Source organism: Pelodiscus sinensis, chromosome 11, assembly GCF_052426305.1.
Source record: "Pelodiscus sinensis isolate ZL-2025 chromosome 11, ASM5242630v1, whole genome shotgun sequence".
NCBI lineage: Eukaryota > Metazoa > Chordata > Testudines > Trionychidae > Pelodiscus > Pelodiscus sinensis.
Window position 1 is genome coordinate 36140601 of NC_143062.1, and position 26498 is coordinate 36167098.

At 42.6% G+C, this 26498-nt stretch overlaps 1 protein-coding gene across 2 annotated transcripts in view; it reads right to left on the minus strand.

Moving 5' to 3' along the window:
- Positions 1–26498, minus strand: part of ITPR1 (inositol 1,4,5-trisphosphate receptor type 1) — a 267345-nt gene that overhangs the window by 222047 nt on the left and 18800 nt on the right. For both annotated transcript variants that reach the window (XM_089781233.1, XM_089781234.1), the window contains exon 3: positions 24551–24621. In XM_089781233.1, coding sequence (XP_089637359.1) covers positions 24551–24621 — 71 coding nt within the window. The remainder of the gene's footprint in view (positions 1–24550; positions 24622–26498) is intronic.

The window sequence follows — 26498 nt, forward strand, 5'->3', positions numbered from 1 at the left end:
ATCCGCGTCTAGACTGCTGTTTTCTTCGAAAAAACTCCGTTTTGAAAAAAGTGGTGGCCATGTTAATGCTAATGAGGCACAGGATATTTAAATCCCTGCTTCGTTAGCAATTTTGATGTGCTTGATTTGCATCCCTCTGTCGACAGAGGGATGCAGTCTAGACAGCCACAGATTCTACTTTCCTTTCACCAGAGAGCATCTTTCCTCATGCATTACACAGTATTAAGCAGACTCAAAAGCACACAAACAGTCATCATCCAGTTAGTAAAGTCAAAGGTGTCCTCAGTAATCAAAGGTGGATTACACCTTGTGTTCATGCCAGGAACTAAGTCCACTTATTTTGGTAGTTAATCAGGTTACCAACACTTTGGAATTACTTGGATCCACCCTTCCATAACCTATTTTAGTAGCTGATTAAAAGATAATTTATCTAGGAAAAAAAATAGAGATGCAATAACTTAAGTTAACCTAGGTTCATCAATTGACCTTCACATGCAATTGACGTTACATGCAGATCCCCTCCCCATGCTGCTGCTTCTGCATCAGAGGCAGCAGCACAGAGGGGCAGCACATGGGGAGCCAGCTTTTAGGCCCAGTCCATACATGTACAAGCTCCCGTGGAACCGCCCAGTCCCCCTCCCCCACAAGTTTACACATTTAACAAAATAAACATATTTTAAAATTCCTTAAAATAGTGCTCTAACTGGAGGGGGACACAAACACCATCGACAACCCAAGCTTCACTCACTCACCAGGGCAAATGGAAAATGAAGTTATGCGCATTTCCTGTGAGTTTATCCAATAGCTTTTTCTCCGGCTAGGAGGAAGACTCTGTTCAGCTCTGAAACGTTTGGCAGCCTACACATTTATATTTCGTTACTAGGATTCAGAATTAAAAACCCACTAAAATGAACAGGAACCTCTCAGAGATTTTAGTTTCAGACAGTACACAGACATTTCTACATCAATTTGCATTTCTATGTAATCCTAGGAAAGCGTTATGTTTATATGTGCATGTATGTCATGTATACTTGATCATAAGCCAAACTTTTTTTTGTTAAAAAAATGACAGAAGTAGGGTTGACTTATGAATGGGTCATTCGTTTTACCAATGTTTTTTAATTTGGGGTGGGAGGATGATGTGCAAATTTCAGTTCCCAGTCCAACAGAGCAATGTGCTGGCATGCCAGGACATTTTATGTACCTTGAGTGTCTGCAAACATGGAGTCCCACAGCTCCCAGGGTGGATAGTGTTTGCAAGTGAGAGTCAACGGTAGTGGCAAGAAGGGGTGGTCAGTACATCCCTTGACTCACACTGCTTCCTGCAGCGTCCATTGGCTGGGAATGGAAAGGCAGCCAATGGGAGCAAAGAGACTCCATGCCTTAAAAGTTTTCCGTTAAAAGCATTTGCAGAAAAGAGCGTCTAGATTTGCGGAAAAGGGTCCATGTCAAAGCACTTTTTGCGGAAAAGCATCCGTGCCAATCTAGACTCACTTTTGCGCAAAAAAGCCCCGATCGCATTTTTCGCAATCAGAGCTTTTTTGCGCAAAACAAATCTGAGCTGTCTACAAAGGACTTTTGCCCAAACGGGAGCAGCATAGTATTTATGCAAGAAGCACTGACTTCAGACAGTAGGAAGTCAGTGTTCTTGCGGAAATTCAAGAGGCCAGTGTAGACAGCTGGCAAGTTTTTCCGCAAAAGCAGCTGCTTTTGCGGAAAAACTTGCCAGTCTAGACACAGCCCAGAGATTTGCCCTGCTGGGCTAGGAATGGACCATGCTGCAGACTCTGCTGTATTTTAACAGTCGGGTCAGAAGAAACACAAATACCTGCAGATGTCTTATGTGGACAGGATACACCAGAAGTTTGCAAACTGCTGATAGTCAGCTTATGAGTGGGTCATAGTGATTTTTACAATTTTTTTTTTAAACTTAGGAGCTGTCATCTTATGAACAAATGAACTTATAATTTAATATGGTATATATTTTAAATGGAAACTCTGCTGATGAAGCCAAAAGTTTAGCAACATCGACAAAAGGATTGGAGTCCTAAGCATTTAACAATATCCAGAATTAAAAAATAATCATTTCAGAGGAGAAAAATCTAATGCTTGGGACTTAAACCCTCCTTTTATATTATGGGTTAGGAGAAGAAACTGCCCCTTTCTCCCCACCCAGGGACAGCTTATTCTACAGCAGCTTATTGCAGGACTTTACACCTTCCTGTGAAGCGTCTGATGCTGACCAATGTCAGAAACTGGCCAGGATGGATCACGCGTGAGATACAAAATGCTACAGCAATTCCTACATTTCTATAGTCTTATCCTTAAAAAAAAAAAAAAATGATGTGAGCGACTAGGAAAAGCAGTGAATACACAACCAGCTCAATGGAATCCTGGCTTCTAGAGTCCAAGTTGGACTTTTTCCCAAATAGGGTCCTAAATTCCAATCAAGAGACTTCTGGGGAACTCGCGGGGGAAGAGAGAAAGTGAATGCATGTGCTTTCTTTCTATATGTTAATATGAAAAGGCAGATAACATCTTGTTTTTATCCTTAGATTTTTCAAAAACACAGAACAGCTTTAATTTAAATGCACACCCAGCAGATGTGAACAGGTTCCAGTTACAAACAAGAACAGGTGTAGTGATGCCCCTGAACTACCGTCTTCGTCCTAGAGATGAGTGGACCACAGCCTCCCTCTCTTCCCCTTTCCCAAATCTCTTCCCCAATTCTGCCTCCTCACTTTTCAAGTTAACTGGTGTTGGCTCGAGATCACGCACTGCTTTAAAGGAAAAAGATTTCCGTAGATCTGGCCAAGATTCTTTCCTCTACAGGAGTGCAGCTCCTTCTAATCCAATTCTCTGGCTGCCTCATGCCTATGCCACTGAGTTTATTTCCCCCCTCTGCCCTTGTATAATGTTTAACCTCAACCAATCAAGGTTTTCTTACTTACTAAATAAAAGGTCTGTAACTGCTACCCAAATCCCTTGGCATAACATCACTTGAAAATCAGAGATCATTTGTTCCAATTAAAGAAGGAGAAAATCCTAATGGCCTTCTAGGAACACTTAGTGTTTTTGTGTTTCTCCAAACCCTTTCCTAACGCTGTCAGCATATCTAGGGGAAGACAAAGACTTGCTCTAGGAAAGCTTCAAACAAACTGTATAACAATGTAAAATACAAGATGTCACCTTTCTAATGAAGTGATGCACATGGTAAGCGTAAGCAGAAGATAATTGCCCATGTTGAGAATTCTGCACTACCTACTTATACCTGTAACTGATGGTTACTCACTTATGGTGAGCATCAATTTACAGATCTTTTATTTGACCCTACAACGTATGTGCATTAGAAATGAAGACTTTCACAAATATAGTACAGGCACTCCCCGGGTTACGTACAAGATGGGGACTGTAGGTTTGTTCTTAAGTTGAATCTGTATGTAAGTCGGAACTGGCATCAGCCGCTGCTGAACTGATCAGTTTCAACAGAGGCTGAATCTGGACGCCAGTTCTGACTTACATACGGATTCAACTTAAGAAACCCAGGCGCCCCCAAGTCAGCTGCTGCTGAAACTGATCAGCGGCTGATTCCAGGAAGCCCGGGGTAGAGCTTCCTGTAGTCAGCCCCTGGTCAGTTTCAGCAGCAGCTGACTTGGGGACGCCTGGGGCAGAGCAGCTGGGGTGCTGCTGGGTTGCTCCAGTAGTGCCACTCCTCGGCGCTACTGGAGCAACCCAGCAGCACCCCAGCTGCTCTGCCTGATTCAGCCGCTGCTGAAACTGACCAGCAGCGGCTGAATCAGGACGCCTGGGGCAGAGCAGCTGGGGTGCTGCCGGGTTGGTACAGTAGCGCCGAGGAGTGGCGCTGCAGGACCAACCCGGCAGCGCCCCAGCTGCTCTACCCCAGGCGTAGGCAAGAAAAGCCTGGTCTCCTGGGAGGGGGGGCACTAGCTGCACCCCCCCGCCCCCAGCAGACCAGGGAGACGCAGGTGGCAGGACCGCCCGCGTCCTCCACGGCTTTGCTCCGTCTCCCTGGTCTGCTGACCAGGGAGACGGGGAGCAAAGCCGCGGCGCACGCCCGCAGCGGGACAGCCCAGGCGTGCAGACCAGGGAGACGTGGAGCAGCTTTTCTTGCCCCAGAGGACGGGGGCGGCGGGACTGCAGCGCATCCGGGGCGAGAAAAGCCCCGTTCGTAACTGCGGATTCGACATAAGTCGGATCCGCGTAACTCGGGGACTGCCTGTACTTATCACCAAGGTGACAACAATCTTTTATGGCCAGTATTTGATATATTTGCCCAGCGTACTAGTTTATTACCCCTCTAAGCCAGGCACTAAGTGTTTTAACTGTTGTTGAAATTCACTCAACTTTATTTTAAACAAGGGCTGGATGCTATGTTGGAAGAAGATCTGAGCATAATTATGTTACTCCAAGTACAGCCAGAGAGAGACGGAGATATTCATGGTTCCAGCACCAGCCCAGAGAAATCCTCCATTTGAATCTTATCGGAAACTATTCAGCACTTTAGTGGTTTGTTACCGTTTTATCGTCCCCATTAAGTCTGGACCAAATCCTTCATCATGACCAATTAGTCTGGACTCAAATTTAAATGTTGATTGCAATGTTTTCAGAAAAACCTGCTAAAGAGCCAAATACAACTATGGAAAGAGAACCTGTGTAGAATTTAAGTCATTAATCAAGAGAAGCATTCCTTTAGGGGCTTTATCATATTTCCCATACATTCATTCCTATTAAAAATAGGTGCAAAAATAAACTTCAGTGTTCTGTGGAAATATCGGGACCCATGCAGATAGCCAAGGCACTCTCTCTCCTTCCAGAGCAAGCAAAGCAGCAAAAGAAATAGAAGAGACAAGGACTCTATCTCCTCACACTGCATTCTCCACTTCTTCTCTTTCTGGAGTGGGACCAGAAGCAGTTTGCTCACCTGGGCTGTTCGAGTTATCAAGCCCCATTTCTCCTTATAGAGTTGGAGCCAGGGTTGGGGTCCTCTTAGCTCCACCCAGATCACATACCCACTCTCTCCTGCCAGAGTGGGGAGCTGGGATCAAGGGGTCCTTCCAAGTTACTGAGCTGCCTCCAACATTCAGATAGTAACAATTTTATTTTATTATATTATATTTTTATTATTAATTATTAGGACGTAAAAAATCTCCACAAAGGTAGTACAGTAAAACCTGTGTTATCCTTCATGCTTGGGAATTAAGGCATTCCGGTTATCTAAAACTTCCGGTTATGTGAGGGTCCCATCAACCTAGGAAACTCCCATGGACAATAGTAAAACAAGTTTTTAATACTAGTAGTTTTGTAGTGTGAGGCAGTTGGTCTCACATTTCTATTTTGAGTTAAAGATGATTAGTACTTAAATAAAAAAATTGTTAAGCCAATCATGGCAAACCAAGCCAGGACTGTGAGCCTGAAGAAGTGGCTGGGGGCAATGCCAGTTAAAGTGCCGGGTAACAAAGGTTTCACTGTATTGGGGGAAAAGAAAAAAAAAAAAACACCACAGGAATTTCTCAGAATAAAAACAATCAGTAAAAACCATAAATGAGGAGCCTTACAAATCATAAATTTTGGAAAACGTGTTTGAGAGCTCAGGGTTTGATACTCAGGATAAAATCTCAGTTTTCTACAGTGCTGCCTTGAAGCACACAATGAAATTCTGAGTTTACTCCAATCTAGTATCAGTTTTCAAATAACCATCTCAGCTAAAAGCATTAGCCAATACAAACCCCAAAAGTTCCCTTTTAGATTGCGAGAAAGCGACAGGCTTACTTGTTAAGAGTCCTCAAGAACAGCTCTTCACTCTTTGTTCCCCAGCTAACCATTAAAAAAAATACTTCCAACCATCAGCTGCTGACAAAGACAGAAAGACTGGCGAATAGAGAGAACTCAAACCACAGTGCTTACAAATTAACACTGGCACCTTGACCTTCACTCAGGGAGTCAGTGAAGCAGCCTGCACTTGTTCAAAAGCCACTGATGCACCAACAAATTGAAGGAGAAAATCATGGTCCAACACGAAGGTGTTGCAAATTAAATATCTTAATTTACTTTGAACAGAATGAAATGCAACTACCATATTCCCTCGTGGAAAGGGCAAAGGCTTCTGTCACTGACAGCAGTATGTTAAATGCTAGAGATCACAAGCCCCCACAACAGCACTTTTTGCTCTTCTGCCGGTGCTTAGAGCAGCCAATCACAAGAATACTTCCCCTTGTATCTGACCAAGGCAGCAGCCCTGAGAAGCTCAGCACCCCTGCCATAGGCATAGGGTTATCAGGTGTCTGATTTTTGCCCAGACAGTTCGGTATTTTGGCTCTCCACCTGGTTTAAAAAAAAACAAAAAACCAAAAAAACAAACACTACCCCTGCGAGAATACCTGTTTCTGTTTTCCTTCGACAGAAGGCGGGGGCAGGGGGAGGGGGGAAGCGAGGAACGCAGTAATTATAGGCACAGCAGCCTTCTCCCCCCCCCCCCCAAAAAAAGATGGCCAGTGGCATCTGCGAGGCCAGGGAGGAGCGAGGTAATTTAAAGGCGCAGTGACTTTTTTTTCCCCTCAACCAATTTTTCCCTGCACGTTCAGGATTTTTGGGAAGGTATCTAGCAATCTTACATAGGCAGAAAGAGCAGACTACACATTCCTACTCCAGGAAGAGCACGCTGAGCAAAATGGGGCCTGTAAATTACATGGGGAAAGAAACATGAGAAGGCATGAAGAGTCACATGCCCCCAGTGCTGTGTGGGGGAAATACAAGGACCAGCAGCAAGCAGTCTGCAGAGTTGTCCCATCTATTGGATGGTCTGGGGCAAACACCCCAGGCCCTGCACTCTGTGGGGCCCTGCAGAGCTCAGGGCAGTTTGGGTGTCTAGCTGGGGGAGGGGTCACCTGCAGGAGGGGCTCAGGCTGCCCTTACACTCACTAGCAGCAAAAAGCGTAGTTATCCAGACCACTCTGTTCCCCTGGCTCCCAGCAGCATCACTCAGGGGATGGGGGGGAACCATCCCCTACACTGCTGGATGGCAGCAGGAAGTGGAGGAATGCTGCTTGGATCCGCATCGCTCTGGTTCTCCCCCACGGCTGCTGGTGAGGGGAACCCATTGCGTCCAGCTTTGAAAATAGACTATGAAGATGAAAAATGCTGCTTTTAACCATCTTAATTCAACACAAAACACAGTTGCTTTACCCCATCCTTTTATTTTTGTTAGTTGTTTTACAGTACTGTACAGCATTTGCCTTTTGGGGGTGGGGAGGAGGATGGGAGAAGGGGGCCCGGCTGCCTGATCTTTTACTTCTGGTTCCAAATGAGCTGTGTGGCTGACCAGTCAGTTTGTAACTCAGTTCTGCTGAACTTTAAAAAGGTTTTTATTTGAGCTTCATGTCTTATCGAATTTAATACAAACTTACAGGTGGTGCAAAATAACCTTTTAATAAAAATTGTATTTCTACTGTAGAAAGGTTAAAAACCACTGCCAAACTGAGTAGAGAATGAAATTTTTTCTGTGGGATTTTAGCGTACGGAAATCCTAGTGCATTTCTATAGTACCGATAGCTTTCATCCCTATAAGTAGTATTTTTCCCATAAAGTTCTAGATGGAACTACCATAAAAAATTAAGGCAAGGCAGAAGACAGAAAAATCACCTCTTGTATTTAAAGATGAAGGAAAGACTCAGAAGCAGTTTTCTCCACACGCCTCCATTTTGGTGGAAGGTGAGAACAACCACCCCGCTCTGACCCCCACCACATATCCTGCAAGCTTCACCAGGGTGAGAATAGATCCTGAGAAATACATGGTGCAAATTTACAAGGGCTGACTTTCATAAAATCACAAGCATGGCAGACAACTGCAAGAGATTAAGACCAATTTCACTCTCTGTTTCATAGTCATGTTGAATTAACAGTAGCTGTAGTGGGGGAGTTCACATCTTTCAGTAACTGTGCTTCTTATGGAATTGAAAGATGCATCTACCAAAAGTAGAGCTCAGGAGGCGCTAATAGAAACTGTTTCTTGACAGCTGCCTCATGTAAGTGTCAGAGAACATCTAAGATGTTACAGCAGGAGAACATTTCTTGAGTTAACAGCTGCTTTCCTTAACATGGTCTACAATTTGTAATCTCCTGTGCTTCTAGGCACCATTTAATGTCCGTTTGTAAACACATGACAAAGATAAAATTTCAGAGGATTGCTTAAGCTGGGTGACTAGTTCACATTCATATTTAGCTATTTAAAAGGGTCATGGATGAACGCCTAACTGAAAAGTGGATCAGCTGAAGAGCTGAGGGGTCCACAATGATTTCTGACTCAGAAATAGGCTCCAGACCAATTTCCACATGGAGTCACAAAATGGAGGGTGTACATAGCAGAGGATCGGTCATGCAGAGAAGGGTATTAATCCATCATGTGGAATCAACCTCTAACCACCCCATGCAAAAAAAAAAAAAAAAAAAAAACCTATCATGCTGTGGTCTTATATAAAAAAGCAAGTGGTCAGAAAGCACTACTTGGTGAGAGGGGGCATACAGTACAGCAGATTGTCCTGAGCACTGAGTCTCAAAACCTAAGTTCTACTCCCTGTACTGATATCAAGACCCTTCTTCCCAAAGTGAATTGATCATTCTGTCCCCAAGATGGTTCTCAAGGTCAAGTTTGCTGCACCCAATGAATCTCACTCTTAGGATGCTGCACTGCCACTATCTGTGCTGCGCATTTTCTGCGTAAACAGGGAACTTTAATGTGTAGGATTGCCAACCAGCACCACTCTAGTCCTAAATGGTGGAGAGAGAAAAAAAAACCAAACCCCAAACTAGACTTGAAATAAAATGCTGCTTTTAACCTCCTTAATTTAACACAAAACTGTTTCTTTACCGTGGCACTTCATTTTTTAGTAGTTTGACACAATCCTGTATGGTATTTACTTTTTTTGAGGGTGTGGGGAGGGGGAGGGGGGGGTCTCTGCTGCCTGATCACATACTTCTGGTTCCAAATGAGCTGTGTGGTTGACCACTCAGTTCATAATTCTGAGTTCCACTGTATTTTAAAATGGGTTTATTTGATCTGCATGTGCTATTTAAAATTAAGTTACATGTGGTCCAAAAATAATCTTTTAATTAAAAAGTTACCTTTCTACTGTAGAAAGGTTAAAACCACTCCAGAACTGACTAAAATATTTTTGCCTGTGGGATTTTAAATTATGTAAATCCTACTGCATTTCTATAGAACCAGTTGCTTTCATCCCTATTACAGACCTTTTTCCCCATAAATACCTAGATGGAAATACTGTTTAAAAAAAAAAATCAAGCTAAGGTGGAAGAAAGAAATCAGGGATTCAGTAATGCTGAAGCAGAGATTTCAATGGGGAAAAAAGCATAGGAGCAGGAATAGGAATCAACAATACAAAACTGGCACAAATAAGCATTCCACGAACTGTGCTGTAAGGAGAAGTCCAACCTTCTTTTCATTCTTTGCAGCTGATGTCCTGTTCAGGTGAAACACCAAGTCCTTAAATTCAGGGGGAGGGGAGAAATGGCTTAATTCCCCACTTATTTCTGACTGTCTCTTACTTATCCACCAAGCCCAAAACACCCAGAGATAGGGATAAGTGCTTTAAGGTTCACATGCTCAAGACACAAGTTTGAGGACCACTAACAGGCTCCTTTTTCAGCAATACCTTTCATGACCAGATGAAGATCTGAGTTAGGAATATATCCCATTCCAAGGTTGTTCAGTGCAGCCGGAGCTATCTCCCCAGAACACAATAGATGCATTAGCTTAAGTTATTCCGTGTCAAGAAAACAGTTTTATGCATCTCAAAAGTTAAGAGAAATTATTCAAAATTATACCAAATGCAATAGTTTAGCATACTAGACACCTCCCTACAGCTCCATTTCATTTAAATTTTTCTCGGCACTTTAGAGAATCAGGTTTGTAACTGGAGGCAGCATATTCCACTGGTTAGAGCAGAAGAGTTCTACTCCTAGCTCCACTGCCATCCTCTATATGATGTTGGGCACTTAATTTCGCTGTGTCTCCATATTTCCCCTCAGTCTTTGCATATAAAATAAAGGCTCTCTGTATCTCTGCACAAAATGCTCAAGACTTATCGATGAAGACCACTCAGCCGTTGTTTTAGGTTACTGTAGAACTATTTGAAGACTTCTTCAAAGTTTTATATTAATACTCAGCATGGATGGGAGTCCTCAGTTCTGATTCATCAGCATCCTTAGTGACGTTTGAGAAGCCTCAGGTGCCCCTATTCACTGGGGCAGAGTCTGGAGGTTTATTAATAAGGAAAGGGAAGTGTGTTTGCAAGGAGGGCCAGTGGCAGAGGAGAACAGAACAGAATTGCCTTAAATAATGAGCAGGCCAGAAACTAAAGGAACTTCTTCGTTTAATGCAATCAAAGTAGGCACTGATATAGAAACCCTGTGTCCCTAACAACTCATCAAGGCATTTCATTCCCTTGGGCTCTTGTAACTAAGTATAATATTTCATTAAACATCCTGTTCATACCAGCTTATGTACTAGGGAACACACTAATTTTAGAAAACTGATTAACATTCTGTTAGAAAGAACTAGCTACTGCAGCTAAGGTCAGATTTTGCACTGAAACTATGGCAACAAAGCCACAGTATTCTTTTGTCTACAAGGTTGGGACTAGGTTTTCATAGTACTGTTCTACTTAGCTAAATTCTGCTTTTTGGCAAACCTTCACTCAATCCCACCTGAAGTATCCTGGCCTTAAAAAAAAAAAAAAAAAAAAAAGGCTTACATATATTTACAGAACTCAGATAATAAAAAAAAGTGTATATTAGTGACCACTTCTGTTACTTCATTTTTAATACTACCAAGGTACTTGTGAAGCCATTTCCCCAACCATTTTACTAATATCAATGAATTTATTGTCTCCATTGGCCTGTTAAGTAGGGAATTATCCAAATTTTTCACACTGACAATTGAGAGAGAGAGAGAGAGAGAGAGAGAGAGACACTTCCTCCAAGTCACAGAGTTGAGTCCAAGACGAACTCAGGAACTCCGAGCCTGTTTTTCCCATCTACTCCCTTAAGCACAAGGCCAGCTTTCCTCCTGTGTCAAGTTCCAGTAGCATATGTACATGCCCACTGTATATTTTGAAGACGTTTGCTTCATCATTTATGCAACTATATTTATTTTCATTCCTCTACGTGCAAAACACCAGCATGCCTAAAATGAAAAACACAAACAAAAACATAGCTAGCTGAATGCTGCATGTTCACCACAATATTCTGTCCTAGTGCTGATCAATGGGGCAGTTCAACCTGACCAATCCACACAGCATTCACACTGTATACCAACCATGGATATCCCGTTCCTCCTACCTGTAAACTTTCTTGTGCAAGGAAGCATATTAATGTACAGCACCTATCCATACCCATTTGTTTCCTGTGTACTTTTCCCTACAACACCTTCTCTAAGGTATACAGTAACACCACTCCAGTGTGTCAGTTTAGAAATCCTATAAGCTAGGCAGCAATCTCAACAACATACCCAATGCCAACAAGCTGGAGAGCAAGATACTGAATGTCACTCCATGTGCACCAGTGCCTGGAAGTGAAAATCACTAAGCCAGGCTGCCTTAAGAAACAGGCCAATAGTGAATAAGGTTCCATTTCATCCCATAGAACAAAATGGCAAAGGCAACTAATACAAGTCCCTCTGCAATACAAACTTCCAGGTTGAAACTGGTATTGGGAACTTATAAGAGTACCTAGAGTTATACTAGTTAGGGCTAATTAAAAGACACATAAAACCTCATATTTCAAGGGGTCAAATCAGTCTATTACAAATTAGGGAGGCAGATTCTCAACTGTTTACTGTGGGATTACCTTCAGCCTTCCTTTAAAACATGTGGTGCTAAGCACTTTTAGGGTATGTCTACACTACAGGACAAAGCCAAATTAAGATACTCAATTTAAGATTATTCAACTTCAGCTACACAATTAACATATCTCAACTCTACTTTTGGCACTGTCCCCACTGCAGGAAGAACACTCGCCCTTTGACTTACTTTACTCCTTGTGAAAGCGGGACCACCAGCATCGACTGGGGTGCCCCTGTCAGTTCTAATTAGTGTCTTCACTACACCTGCCAATTCAAACCCTGAAAGATCAACAGCAGCACACATTTCTCTGTAGCATAGACATCCCCTTAGAGACAATTTACTAGAATAGATTTGGGGCTCATTCAGTGGGAGGTACCAAGTAATTCTATGTTAAATGCTGCCCTCCGCTGACTGCATACAAGTCTCATCCCTGCATATTTTAACTCCTAATATCTACGGAAGTTAGTATGGAACCTCTACATTCCAGCCATAAGAAGGATTATACTGAATCAGACCAAAGGTGCATCTAGCCCAGTATCCTTTCTGCCAACAGTGACCAATACCAGATGCCCCAGAGGGAGGGATCACAATAGGTAATCCTCACGTGATCCCTCCCGTCACCCACTTCAAGACAAAGAGAGGCTAGGGATACCATTCCCACCCATCCTGGCTAATAGCCACTGATGGACCTAACCTCCATGATGGACCTAACCTCCATGAATCTATCTAGTTCTATTTTCCCATCCTGTTCATGTTCTAGCCTTCACTACATCCTCTGACAAGGAGTTCAACAGGCTGAGTGCGTGCTGAGCGAAGAAAAACTTCCTTTTGTTGGTTTTAAACCATGTTTGTGAAGAAAGAGCAAAGTCCTCTCTACTGCATGTTAAAAACCATCCAAAAGACATGGACATCATTCATTTGAACAGAATGTATCATGAGTTACTGCACGGAAGTATCCAAAGGACACGCCTATTCATATAACAAATATAACTTTAGTGCCAGATTTAATTCTCTGGAGCAACGGAAGACAAGTGGTGCTTTTGTAGAGTACTTGAAGTTTGCTATTTTACCTACAATTTCTCTCCAAAAAGCAGTCTGTAAGGTGCCACAGGACTAAAATATATCATGGTAAAGCAAAAAGAAAAAAATATACAGGCAGTCCCCGGGTTACGTACAAGATAGGGACTGTAGGTTTGTTCTTAAGTTGAATCTGTATGTAAGTCAGAACTGGCGTCCAGATTCAGCCGCTGCTGAAACTGATCAGTTTCAACAGCGGCTGAATCTGGACGCCAGTTCTGACTTAAGAACCCCAGGCATCCCCAAGTCAGCTGCTGCTGAAACTGATCAGCAGCTGATTCCAGGAAGCCCCGGGCAGGGGCTTCCTGTAGTCAGCCACTGGTCAGTTTCAGCAGCGGCTGACTTGGGGACGCCTGGGGCAGAGCAGCTGGGGTGCTGCTGGGTTGGCCCAGTAGCGCCGCCCCTGGACCAACCCAGCAGCACCCAAGCTGCTCTGCCCCAGGCGTCCTGATTCAACCGCTGCTGAAACTGACCAGCAGTGGCTGAATCAGGACTCCTGGGGCAGAGCAGCTGGGGTGCTGCCGGGTTGGTCCCGTAGCGCCCAGAGCGGCGCTACGGGACCAACCGGCAGCGCCCCAGCTGCTGTACCACAGCCGCCCGGAGCAAAGCCGCGGAGTATGGGGGCAGCGGGACAGCCCAGACGCGCCATAGCTGTCCTGCTGCCCTCGGGCTCCGCGGCTTTGCTCTGCTTTGCTCCCCGTCCCCCTGGTCTGCAGACTAGGGGGACGGGGAGCAAAGCAGAGCAAAGCCCCGGAGCACGCGGGCGGCGGACAGCCCAGACGCGTCTGGGCTGCCCGCGTGTTCCGCTGCTTTGCTTCCTCTCCCTGGTCTGCTGGAGACCAGGGAGAGGGCCCCGTTCGTAAGTGCGGATCCGACATAAGTCGGATCCGCGTAACTCGGGGACTGCCTGTATAGCACTTTAAAGACTAACAAGATAGTTTATTAGGTGATGAGTTTTTGTGGGGCAGACCAACTTCTTCAGATCATATTTGATCTGCTCCACGAAAGGCCTGCCGCACAAAAGCTCATCATCTAAAACTATCTTGTTAGTCTTTACAGTGCTACATATTTTTTCCTTTTGTTCTACCATGATCAGACTAATGCGGCTACTTCTCTATTACTTTTTAAATATATCATGAACTTTCAGGAGACATACTATACATTAGTCTCTGAGGGTATGTCTATACAGCAGTGCTAAACTCAAAATACACTATACAACTTGAGTGATGCTAATTGCGTAGCTTAAGTCAAAATAGCTCATTTTGAGTTTGGGCACATCTACACAGCACTTATTTTGAAATAGAGCACTCTTCCTACAACTTCCCTTAATCCTTATAAAATGAGGGATAGAAGTCCTCTTGCTGGACATTATTTCAATATCATGTTGAAATAACTGCTTGTGTATAGACGCGCACTTTATTTCAAAATAACGTCAGTTATTGTGAAAGAATGGTGTAGATGTACCCTGAGGTGCCACAGGACAGTTTGTTGTTTTGAAAGTTACAAATTAACAGGACTACCCCTCTAAGACTTGCCTCCAAAAAGGTCACTTTGGTCCATTTCATTGGTATTTAATCGAGTTCTCTTACATAAGAACCGCCGTACTGGGTCAGACCAAAGGTCCATCTAGCTCAGTATCCTGTCTGCCGACAGTGGCCAGCACCAGGTTCCCCAGAGAGGGTGGACCGAAGACAATGATCAAGCCATTTGTCTCCTGCCATCCCTCTCCAGCCTCTGACAAACAGAGGCCAGGGGCACCATTTTATCCTCTTACATGCCTAATGCAGCATTTTCATCTCTGGGTAGGTATTAAAAATGCATTTTTGATTTCACTCATGAGACCATACTTTTGGAATCTTTAACTCTGTTCCGCAGTTCGATGCAAGAGCGATAATGCTATGCAAAAATTCTACCATGGATAGACAGATGGCTTGCATGTTGAGAGCTGAAAGTTTCAGGAAGATAGTACAGTATACACAAATTAAATATATACCATCAAACTGGAATAGTAGAATCAACCCATCATTGCAGTATGTCCTAATGCAATCAGCATTCTGGAAGATGCAACATCCACTCAGAGAATGTATTCCATAGGTTCTTTTTAGGGCTGTCAAGTAGTGTTTCAATGGGGCAGCGCTGCATGGAGCCCGGGATCAGTTGAGTCCCCAGCTACCCCGGACTCCATGCAGCACTGCACGTTGGAAGCGCCACGGAAGCGTTTCCAAGGGGTAGAGCATTAAGCGCCTGGGATCGGCTGGGGACTCCAACTGATCCCCAGCTCCGCTGTTGCAAAGCCCCTTTGAAGCGCTAAAGTGGCACTTCAAAGGAGCAGCGCAGCATTAACACCTGCAATTAACACGTTAAAAAAATTAGCACATTAATCCCATCCTGCGTTAACGCAGGTCAACTGGCAACCCTAGTTCTTTTCACAGTGTAAGGCCTTTCTGGTGCATCACCTAAGTTGCAAGCTGTAAAAAAAAGGGCAAAACTCTTAAGCAGCTAATTTGTTTGTTTAGTGTAACGGTTTCCCTCCAATCATACAAACAGAATTTCATTCTTAAAATTTCTTGGTTTAACAAGAAAGCACAACCCCAGGACTAAGAGGCAGAATTAAAATGTTACAAGTCAGACAGCCAATAATAATTAATAATAAATAGGAGTTTATGACTTCCACTATTTAAAACAGGAAATACTCAATGAGCAGATCTCAACCTAATTCATGAATTTCACAACTGAAATGGAGTCACACTGCCAATATGATAAGAAAAGAATCTACTTTTCTTCTCAAAAACTTGGAGCCACCACAAGAGTACCGGCCAAAAGTTACAGTATAGTAAGTTAATAACTGAAATATTTTCTACATACTGTGGGCAGAAAAAGTTTGTATTACTAGTTTAATTTGTTAGTTCTTCACCAACATATGTTTGGACCACTATCAGATACATTTAAATGGAAAGAAAAAGTCTCCCAACTGTTCTAAATAGCCTGATAATTAATATGAGCATTAAAACCACAACCACCACCCTGCCTACTTCCCATCATTCCATGGGCAATCCTCTCCCAACATCCTATCAAAACAGAGGCTGTTTACAGCATAGTTCATGGAGTTAGATAATTTGTGTCCGTGGTGTGAGTTGGTTTACATTGAACACAACATTTGGTTGCAAGCTTTTGAGGTCTGATGGCAATGGGTATCCTTAAAGATCCTCAGCTCTGTATTAAAAATCTATATAAATCACTCAACTGAACTGAAGCCTAAAGTAAGAGAATCGCATTGAGACAGTCAGCATACTTTCACAGTAAAAGTTATCTGGCCCTGTACCAACCAGAAAGTCCTGTCAACCGGCATTTCTAATGTTGACAGAACATCTGGGTTGGTGTGAGACTGCCATGTTCCCTACCTGGACTCTGTGTGGATTCCTGTAAGTGGCAGAGACATGGCCATGAGGAATTCAGAGTGCCAGAGGGGATATGGAGACAGGAGTTGGGTCATGGAAGGGGCGGGGGGAAGGGCATGGTCTCTGGGGTTATGTCTACACTATGGGGTTTTAGGTGTCCCCTGGACATGGCAGCATTTTTTCCGGAACGGGTCTGCTCTTCCGCTTTGTTTTTTGTTTTTTGCAAAAGAGCAGACGCGCTCTTTTTCGGAAGCCCTGCCTTCCTCCTCCCACAAGCAAGAAGGGCTCTTCTGAGAGAGGACATTTTCCAAAATTTGGCCCAGTGTAGATGGGCCAAATTTCGGAAAAGCCTCTTCGGGGGGGGGGGGGGAGAAAAATCGGAAAAACGTATGCAAATTGTGGAGCACAATTAGCATACCTTTTTCCAATATATCAATGTAGTGTAGACATAGCCTGGGAGGGAGTTTGGGTGCAGGAAAGGAACTGGGGGTGGGGGGAGGATTTCAGGATGCCAGATCCAGGGGGTGCATACTAGTGTTCCCTTTAATTCTTTCCATCCATGTGCAGAATAAACTTTGTTACGTGCATCAAGGAATGTACAGATGTGCACCAGCATTAGAAACACATTGCCAGCTGAGGGTGCTCTACTAATCAACTGGACAGCATTTGAATCTCTCTTGGGTAGCTGCCCAGCTACTCAGCTTACAGGGAACAGTGATGCTCACCTTGGGTGGCTCCCTGCAAGTGGTGACCAGTCCCTGCTGCTTCTGGCAGAGGCAGGGCTAGGCAATTCTGCATGCTGCTTCTGTCTGCAGGTGCTGCCCCCTCAGCTCCCACTGGCTATTGGTTCCAAGTGAGACCCCAGATCCAGCACCCTGAAACCCCTTCAACCCCACAAGTTCCCCTCAAAGCCTGTGTCCTGCACCCCAGCCCTGCGCCCCCTCCTGCACCCAAACTCCTTCTCTCTTACTTAGCCAAATTTTTTCTATTTACCAGAACTCCCCATTCCCCAAACATGCCAGATTTAAAAAAAAAAAAACCTTTAACTTTACTAGAAAGTCTCTCTACGATCCAGCTTCATTTCCAATACACACTCTGGTTACAAAGACTAAGCTTCACAGGGGTAGACGAGTTGGTTGTTTAAGTTTATCCTATTACAGACTAATAGTCTTTAAAGTGCTACCACACTAAGGAAACATGTAGATGGTATCATGAGCTTTCGTGGACACAGCCCACTTCTTCAAGTTTTCTTCGTGTGGTAGCACTTTAAAGACTATTGGTTGTTTTTTAAAGACTAAGATGTTCAACATGAACATTAACACTACTGTATTAGACAAGTACAATAAAATGCTCTGTGATACTATTACTCAGAAACAACATGGATTAGGATCCAAAGAACCAAGAGAATTTAAACTTCTCATCTCTCCTTGGCTAGGAGTGTATTTTAAAGTCGGAGAGAGATATGGACTCATTCCTTGAATTTTTTTTTTTTTTTTGGCAAAACAAAGTGTTGCTGAGCAACAGTTAAAACAATGTTCTGTGAAGGTGGCAGCTCGACAAATTAACCCATTAAGCACTTTTTTCTTCAATATACTGCAGTAGAGCCATGAGAAATGATGCAACTAATTTGACAGTGCAAGAGGACTCATGTCCTGACTAAATACAGTTGAGCAACAGAGCGAGGCTACTTGGCCAATAGAAACAGGTTTACTTCACTGCTCAATTCTGATGGGAAACAAGCCACACCCACAAGTCTCTATGGTACAAGCCAGGGAGTAAGCCACAAGATTAGTAGAAGTCTACACCTGGGTTCTGTTGCTACCTCTGCTGCTTACTGCCTGTGTGGCTTTGGCCAAGTCACAAAGCCTCTCATTCACCTCTGAGAATCATGCAAGTTCCAAGCATTACTACTTACAGCCCAGTTATTACCAGTAAGAGATTCCACTGCCCTTCATTCATATATTCTGCACACACGTGTGTATATAAAGAAGGCGTCATGGAAGAGTCTACAGTGAGAGTAGCAATTCCATTCAAACAGCCTTGATACCATAAATAAAATGCAAAGCCACGAGGTGTACCGGTAGTTCGGAATAGGAAGCCTAGTTCGAACTACCTAGTTCGAGCCCCGTGTAGCCGTGCTGCACGGGGTTCGAACCAGCGGGGTTTTAAAAATGGCGGCTCCCCGCTTATGCAAATGAAGCCCGGGAAATTCAAATCCTAGGCTTCATTTGCAAGTGCGGTATGCCTACATTACCCCGCTAGTTCGAACTAGGAGGGTAGTGTAGACATACCCTTAGAGTGTCTGGTTGTGTCCCTCCACCTCAACCCAGACAAAAAGAGCCAAGTTGGTGGTGGAGGTGGTGTCCAAGCTCTGCCACACCAGACTGAACTCCCACAAAGCTAAAGCCTGAGACCCCTCACTACTTGCCACCCTCCCTGGAGGGTAGAGGGCAAGCCCCACTGAGTGAAAACATCTGAGCTAAGTGGATAATTTTACTATCCAAAAATAGCACAGATAATGGATTTGGCTTGTGTTTTAGGAATTGTAGAACTAGGGTTTTATTGCTGCAGATGTCATTGGTACAGAAAATATATTCAAGCTAGGTAAATAAAACACTGTTTCCTAAGGATTTTGTTGTAGACATCACAGGAAAGAAAAATGTACCCTGCTGAATCCACCCTTAAATGCTCAGAATGTTTTTCCAGCGAACAAGCTGTTCTGCTGCAGGACATTTTGCTCAACTGAAGCAGAAAATGCCACTATGAAAGGCAACATCACTTATTAGAAAATATGGGGAAAAATAATATTTAAGATGCTAGTAGCAAAACTACTCATATCTCACAGCCATGGAATTACTGTCTAACACCAATTTATGGCCACTCAACAACTACTTCTGTGATCAACAACAAAAATAGTAGTCTTCAAGCAGTCTTTCTACTTCATTTTTGGTAGATTAAGGATGTAAAGGCATGCCAGTACTCAAAACATGAAATAACTCTTAGCAAACAAACTAACTGGGACTTCGGACCAAAGCAACTGAGCCAACAACCTTCCTCAAAGCTCTGAGAAGCATATAAGCTTCTTGCATCAGACAAAAATTTCCATCTGATGTTTTAATTTAGCAAGGCACATACAAAAGCTTGTTCTCCTTTTCTTCAATGCCCAACAATATTCTCTCTCAGCCTACATCTCAAGTTTTGGTTCTTTAAGTCATCCCCTCTTCTGACTGCACCAACCACATCAGCCTGAAATTCCCATCTACTCCCCATTGCTCTCCCAACAAAACCAGCCCCGAAGCCCTCAAAATGGGGTCTTTAAATCAGGGATGTGAATGTGTGCCCAAGCTGATCAGTTAACCCGCATGGTTACACACAGCGCTCCCCCACGCAGATGTCGGGGGGAGGAAACAGTGCACACACCTGCCCCCCATTGCCTCCCACACAGATAACAGCACGGGGGGGAGGAGGTGCTCACACCAGTGTCGGCAGAGTTGCCTGCCCCCCCCCCATGCGGTTGCCTCTGATACAGCCAGCTCCCGGCACATGCTTGCCCTCACGTTATTGCCTCCCACAGAGCCAACAGCCGGGGGGTGGGAGGGAAGGCAGGTGGGAACCGGTGCGGACAGAGAGCCGGCTTAAAAGCTAGCTCCCCACAAGCACCAGCTCCTGCTTCCCCCCCTCCCACCTGTAAGCACATAACCACTGAAGACTTCAGCAGTTACACAAACACTTTTTCACATCCTCACTTTAAATATTTACCTGTCACATACAATGACAAAAGCTTAAATACATTTCCTTCTCCCTCTCCTATCCCTCACTGGGGATGGAGCGCCTTCTGTATTCATGGGTCACCAGGGCAGCATGCTCATCCAAATTTGCCCTCAAAACTCATCTCTTTAATGTTGACCACAAGGAATGCATAATTAGCAGGCAAAATAATCCAAGAACTATTCATCTTAGTTCACAGGGCATTCTACAAAAAGATTATGAGTTCCATGGACCATTTTCACATATCAACTGTTTTGTTAGTGCTTCCTTGAGCTATTTAGTATAAAAAGACTTGTGTAGAGTAATTACATCAACAAACAAATTATACATGTAACTACACCTCTGCACACATGGAAAGTGGAATATATTCTAAAAGTTGTGAGAAAGCTAAGTCAAAGTTAAAGTTTCCGTGTGGACAGTGGAGGTTTCAGAGCACACTACACGCGACTAATTCTGACCTATGCAACATGACTTTCTAATTCTAAAATACTGAAAGCAAAATTGCCAAATTCGGTCACTGGAAATATACGCATGCATTTTCCCTTGAATTTTGTTTGTGCTTGGATATGCATGCATGCCTCTACATTTGCCCTTAAAGGATCTCTTTACCATTACTTTTAATACAGCAGTAAAGTTATCTGCAAATTTATCTCTGTCCACTGACCCTCTAACAGGTTTCTGCATTTCTCCTAAGAGGATCAGCCATGTTTCTCATGCCTTCCATTCTGGAGAATTAAGTATTAACTTACATTTGCACGGCATTCTCATGCAAAGATGTAAAGCCGCTTATGACATATAAACATTAACATTTCTTCAAAAACTTTTATCAGCTAACAGAATTGAATTTCAGCCCTAGAATTGAATTAACCACATTCACTTCAGAAAGCATTGCTATAAGTAACTCCCCAACAAGTCAAGCTAAGGTTCAACTTCAGCATATTCATATCCTTTTCTTTTACGTCTCATGGAGGGCAGGCCTCATTAGAGCCTGCCAGATTCCACCTAATGCTATGCTCTAGCAAGTACCATGTGAAATCACAATCACACAGAATATAGTGTGCAGTCAACTTTATTATTTATTACAAATATTTACACTGTAAAAACCAAATAGTAATATTTTTCAATTCACCTCCTACAAGTACTATAGTGCAATCTCTTTATCCTCAAAGTGCAACTTGCAAATGTAAAATGTTTTTATGTAACTGCACCAAAACAAGGTAGGCTCTACAGTTTTACAGCAGCAAGTCTGTCTCACTGAGTCAGAGAAGTAATAAGCACAGTTCAGGATGCTCTGAGAAAGCATCACTGTGATCTAATTCTCATATTGAAACAGCCTAAACTCTGGGACCACATGGGCAGAGCTCAGGAGAGTCCTTCTTTAAAATGCTAAAATATATTACATCACCTGCTGTTTAAGTGGTACCCATGAAAATCTTCAGCCAGTTTTTCCCTGTGGTATAATATTAGTTCACTGTTGCTCTCTTAGGATATAGATATTCGGGCCTGCCTGTGAAGACCTACACTAAGAATTTGTGTATATGTGACCATTTAACTTGTTACAGGGGTATAAAAACAAACAAACAATAAAAAAAAAAAAATCAGTCTGACTATGTATGGGTCTTCTCTCACTGAGGCCATGTCTACACTGCGGGGAAGACAGATGAAGCAATCTTCCAGGGTTCAATTTAGCAGGAGTAGTGAAGACCCGCTAATTTGAACTCAGAGTATTCCTGTCAGGGCTGGTACTCCTGCTCTTGATGAGGAGGAAGGAAAGTCGATGGGAGCATCTTTCAATGTGCGGATGGCGATTTAAGATACGTCAATTCCAGCTACATAATTAACATAGCTGGAGTTACGTATCTTAAGTTGACCTTTCGCTCTAGTGTAGACCAGCTTGAGAATTTGAGGCCCTTATTTTTAAGCAAATGCCTTTGGCTAAGCAGCAGGCGCAGCTATAAGATGGGAAACATACAGTTATGTCCTCCTATTCCAAACCAGTTACACTGAAAGAAGGTAATAAAGGTGAGCCAATCAATCAACCCCAAATAAAGGGAAGAGCCTAGAACATTTAAAGAAAACTTCGGCTGCTAGCATTCAGTCTGGCAAGGACCCACTTATCAATAGTTGGGATTCTGAAATCCTCATTTCTTGATTGTTTTGTTATTATGGTCCCCACTTTTCTACTGTTTATCTATATAATCTCTATCTAGTTCCTTGATTGTTTCTGTTTATTGTATAATTAATTTTGCTGGGTGTAAACTAATTAAGGTGCTGGGATATAATTGGTTATATAATCATGTTACAGTATGAAGTCCTGTGGCATCTCAAATACATTTATGAAGTCATGAGCTTTCCTGTGTAAAACCCACTTCATCAGATGACGGAGTGAATATTACGGAATTCGGATATATGTAACAGCAAAAGAAGTTGCCTGTCAATTTTAGGACCAATGTTAAATTAAGCTAATTAAGTCAGGGCGCTTCATTCATAGTATCTGGCCCTACCCTTTGGATAGTCACATTTCCACACCAATGACCGTCATATTTCAATTTTTGGGGAATCAACATACAAATGTTGTGATAATGTTGTATACCTTCCATTGCCTTTAACTGTTCAAGGGAAAAGCATACATAACTTCCCAGGGACATTTAGGTGAAGCTGCTTCGACGCCGATTTAAATGGTTGTCAGATTACTCATTTCTCCATTAATTATTTATAAGCGATCCTCAAACAGTGTTTTACCTTGGTTCTGGACCACCAACACTCTGGTCCTCTGAAGAAGTGGGCTGTGCCCATGAAAGCTCGTGATACCATCTACATGTTTTGTTAGTCTTTAAAGTGCTACCAGACTATTTGTTGTTTTTTTAAGTTTATCCTAGCTCTTCCTGGTTAAGGCTGTGTTTTTCCTGAAGATGAACATTTGTGTAGTGTTACATTTCAGTTCATAAGACTACAGCTAGAACAGCAGCACTCCACTTTCCTTGGTTAATTTAACACCGAGTGCTAAAACTACCTCTGACCACTTCTTCAGCATAGTCAATGCTGCATACAAGTGCACCAATTAGCCATTGAACATTAAAGTGACCAGGAAAAAGACCACTTTATAGTGATCTAACGGCAATAACCCATTTATTCCAACTCCCTTTTTACAGGCTGTTTTTAATAAAATGTGATCTCAATTAGGGTTCTGAATTGTGAGGGAAAGAAAAACTGCAGCATGTCAAATTCCCGACAGCAATGGAGAGGGTGCATGGCTTATCAAAAGAGCCATGCCTTCTCAGTGGGACAACTGGCAGGCCACACATCACAAAATACTTAATTCCAGAGCTAAAGCAACAGGGTAGGATACACATATCCAAGGTGGTTTGCTGCAGTCAAGTGAGGACAAACATTTTACTCAATCACGCTCGCTCATTGTCTGTTCATCAGCAAGCATTAGGAGACAATACAAGTTTAGTCTATCTTTTATTTGGTTTCTTTGAACTTGGCAGCCAAGTGAGCTTGGCACAGAGAAGGCAAGAAGGAATTTAAGAAACTGAGACTAGACATACATTCATTTCTTCCCTTCCCATTAAACAATTAGTTTAAAACAAGAGTCACTATGATTCTTTTGCCCTTGCCTATCTATCTAAAGTCTGCAGGAGGAAGGCTTTTACCCCATCACAAAACATATCTTTCACAGGGTTCATTTCATGGTTCAGGTTGGAGGGGGGAGGGTGTAAACTTAATCTTGTGATATCAAAATAGGAGCTATTACGTCAAATCAGGTTCCCTCCCTTTCATTTCGTTTCTGTCTATCCAATACTACATCTATTTATGCATTTTGTATATCTTAAGAGGAGCCGAATTACACCTGGAGAAAAGGAAGTGAAACAAACTGTTTGCATCCTGTTTTGCTGATAAGAAAACCAACCTAAGCACACCCAAAAAATGGTCTCAGACCTACACAAGTCAACTTCTTGTGAAATATTTGCTCAACACATAGATCATAATGTGTTGCCACACTATGAAAGATATAGGGATTTACTTTATATCATCACCAGTGGCAAAGACCCATTCACAGGAAGACACTAGATCATGCTACAGAAGGCCAGTATCTCAAAGACCAACATAACATTTAAACCATCATTCTGAAGCACAGATGGGACATTTTTAAAGTCAGGACCCCACTGTGCAAGGTGCTGTACAAACAAAGAAATAGTCCCTGCCTCAGACAGCTTACAGTATAGAAAAGAGGCAACAGGTAGATACAGACAGAGGGAGGAATACAAGCCAATGACGAGACAACATTAGACAGCTTGATAGGCTGGGGGGGGGGGTACCAGCACACCAAAAGCCCAACACTTACCAAGTTAATTTGTACACATCCCAGCAAAGATCAGCTTTAAGAAGAAATCTTGAAGAGGACTGTATGTAAATTTATCATCTTACCTCTGAATTTTTTGGGAGGGTTGTTAAGATCCCCTGCTTCTGGCTGTACTACACATCTATCGTCCACAAGGCTGCAAAAGAAATGAGCAACTCAGGAAGGAGATATAACTGGATAACTGCATCTGGAAGGCATTCCATCAGAGAGCTTCTCTTCTGAACATGTATTGGCAAAGTCATTGGGGCGTGCCTACTCCCAAGGAATGAAGGAAACAAGGTAAGTATGTTGCTGTAACCTGTCACAGGGGTTAATGCCCTGGACATTTTTTAGATCTGGGAATATGTTTTTGCTGAACACCTCTTTTTCCATATACAGGGAAAATGTCTCAGTAAACAAATATTTTAAAGTCTTAGTTTGAGCAGAGACATACAAGCTTTCCACTGACCAGTCAAAGAGATATACACAAAGCAGTCCCGTGAAGGTTTGGGACACTGCTCTGACACAGTAACAACTGGGAAAGACAGCTTGAGAGCTAGAACATAAAACTGTTCCTTGCAGAGACCGGTTACATACACAGAGTGTCTCTGAGATAACAATTATGAAAAATTGTGACGTGCAAAGAAAATTAATTGATTCAGCAAGGTTTAAATGGACTCCAGAGCTCTGCTCTGCCACCGTTTCCATATACAGTCTTATGACATTCATGGGGGGGGGGGGCGGTTTACATACTAACACACACTTTATTTTTGTGGAGGTTTCCTATCACCATCTACAGATGTGTCTCAACTAAGATCTGTAATTCTAATGTTGAAGCATTTTGCAGTACCCATTTTCAATAGAATAGAAAGCCAGAAAAACACACACTTACTATTAAACATTAGCACAAGTTAGCTAGAAAAATCCACACATATGGATACAAAACCAAGGATTATTTAATCTTGATGCAATAACATACTCCAAGATCAAACAGTAAGAGAAGGTGAATTTACTGTCTCTACTATGGTAGATAATCACAATAAATAAAATATTTTTCTAGTGCATCAAACACACTAGAAGAGATTGATATACATAATAAAATACTAATTAAAATAATCAGAACACTGAATTTTGAAAGCAGCAAGAGCGAAGTTCTGATTATTCTTAGCATGTCACAGGAATATTAAACCCGTCAAAGATCAATTTACTTGGATGGAATAGCATTAGGATTTATAACAATTTTTGTTTTCCGTCCTTAAACAGCTATATCCATAAGCCATTACACACAGCTGAACATGGAGTTTTGATGGCCTTATCTCATAACAACTGGGTGTAATGAAACTGATTATTTTTCCTGAGCTGTAATTTTCTTCAGGTCAAGCAGTACATTAAGGATGGGACAAAGCTAATTTGACTACCAAGGGAAGAGGACAATGACAATGTATTTCGTATTTCACATAGCAGTTGGGATTTCTATTTCATATCTTGCTCAGAGTACACACGATGATTTTACATTACCTTAAAATACTGCTAATGAATTTGAAGAAAAATCTAATAGCGGTACTGAGCAATAGCAAATGCTGGGTCAGGTTTTGAAAAGTGCATCCAATATCTACCAACAAAGACTAAATCTACTAGCCATGCTAAAAAAATATTTGCTCAGTAACACCCCTAAAACTATATCCATCACATGAGTTTACTGGGCACTATCTTTAATTAAAATGTGCTGCCATATCAATTTCCTACTTTAAAAAAAAATGCTATTTACTCCTTGGGTTACTTTAACTGTAGAAAAAAATAGATCAATATATTTTTTCTATTAACTTCACCAACCTTCAGCAAATAGTATTTGACTAGTTACACAGCTGATCCAATACTACAGAATATGAATCATATTTGACGAGTATCTGGGAAACTTGTCAAATAAATTCATCAAATACTACTTGACCAACTCTACTTACTACAGCCCTTGTTTTTATCATACCTTCTTTCCCTTCTAGCAGCATCTCTTATTCTCTTCTCTTTCCTATAATA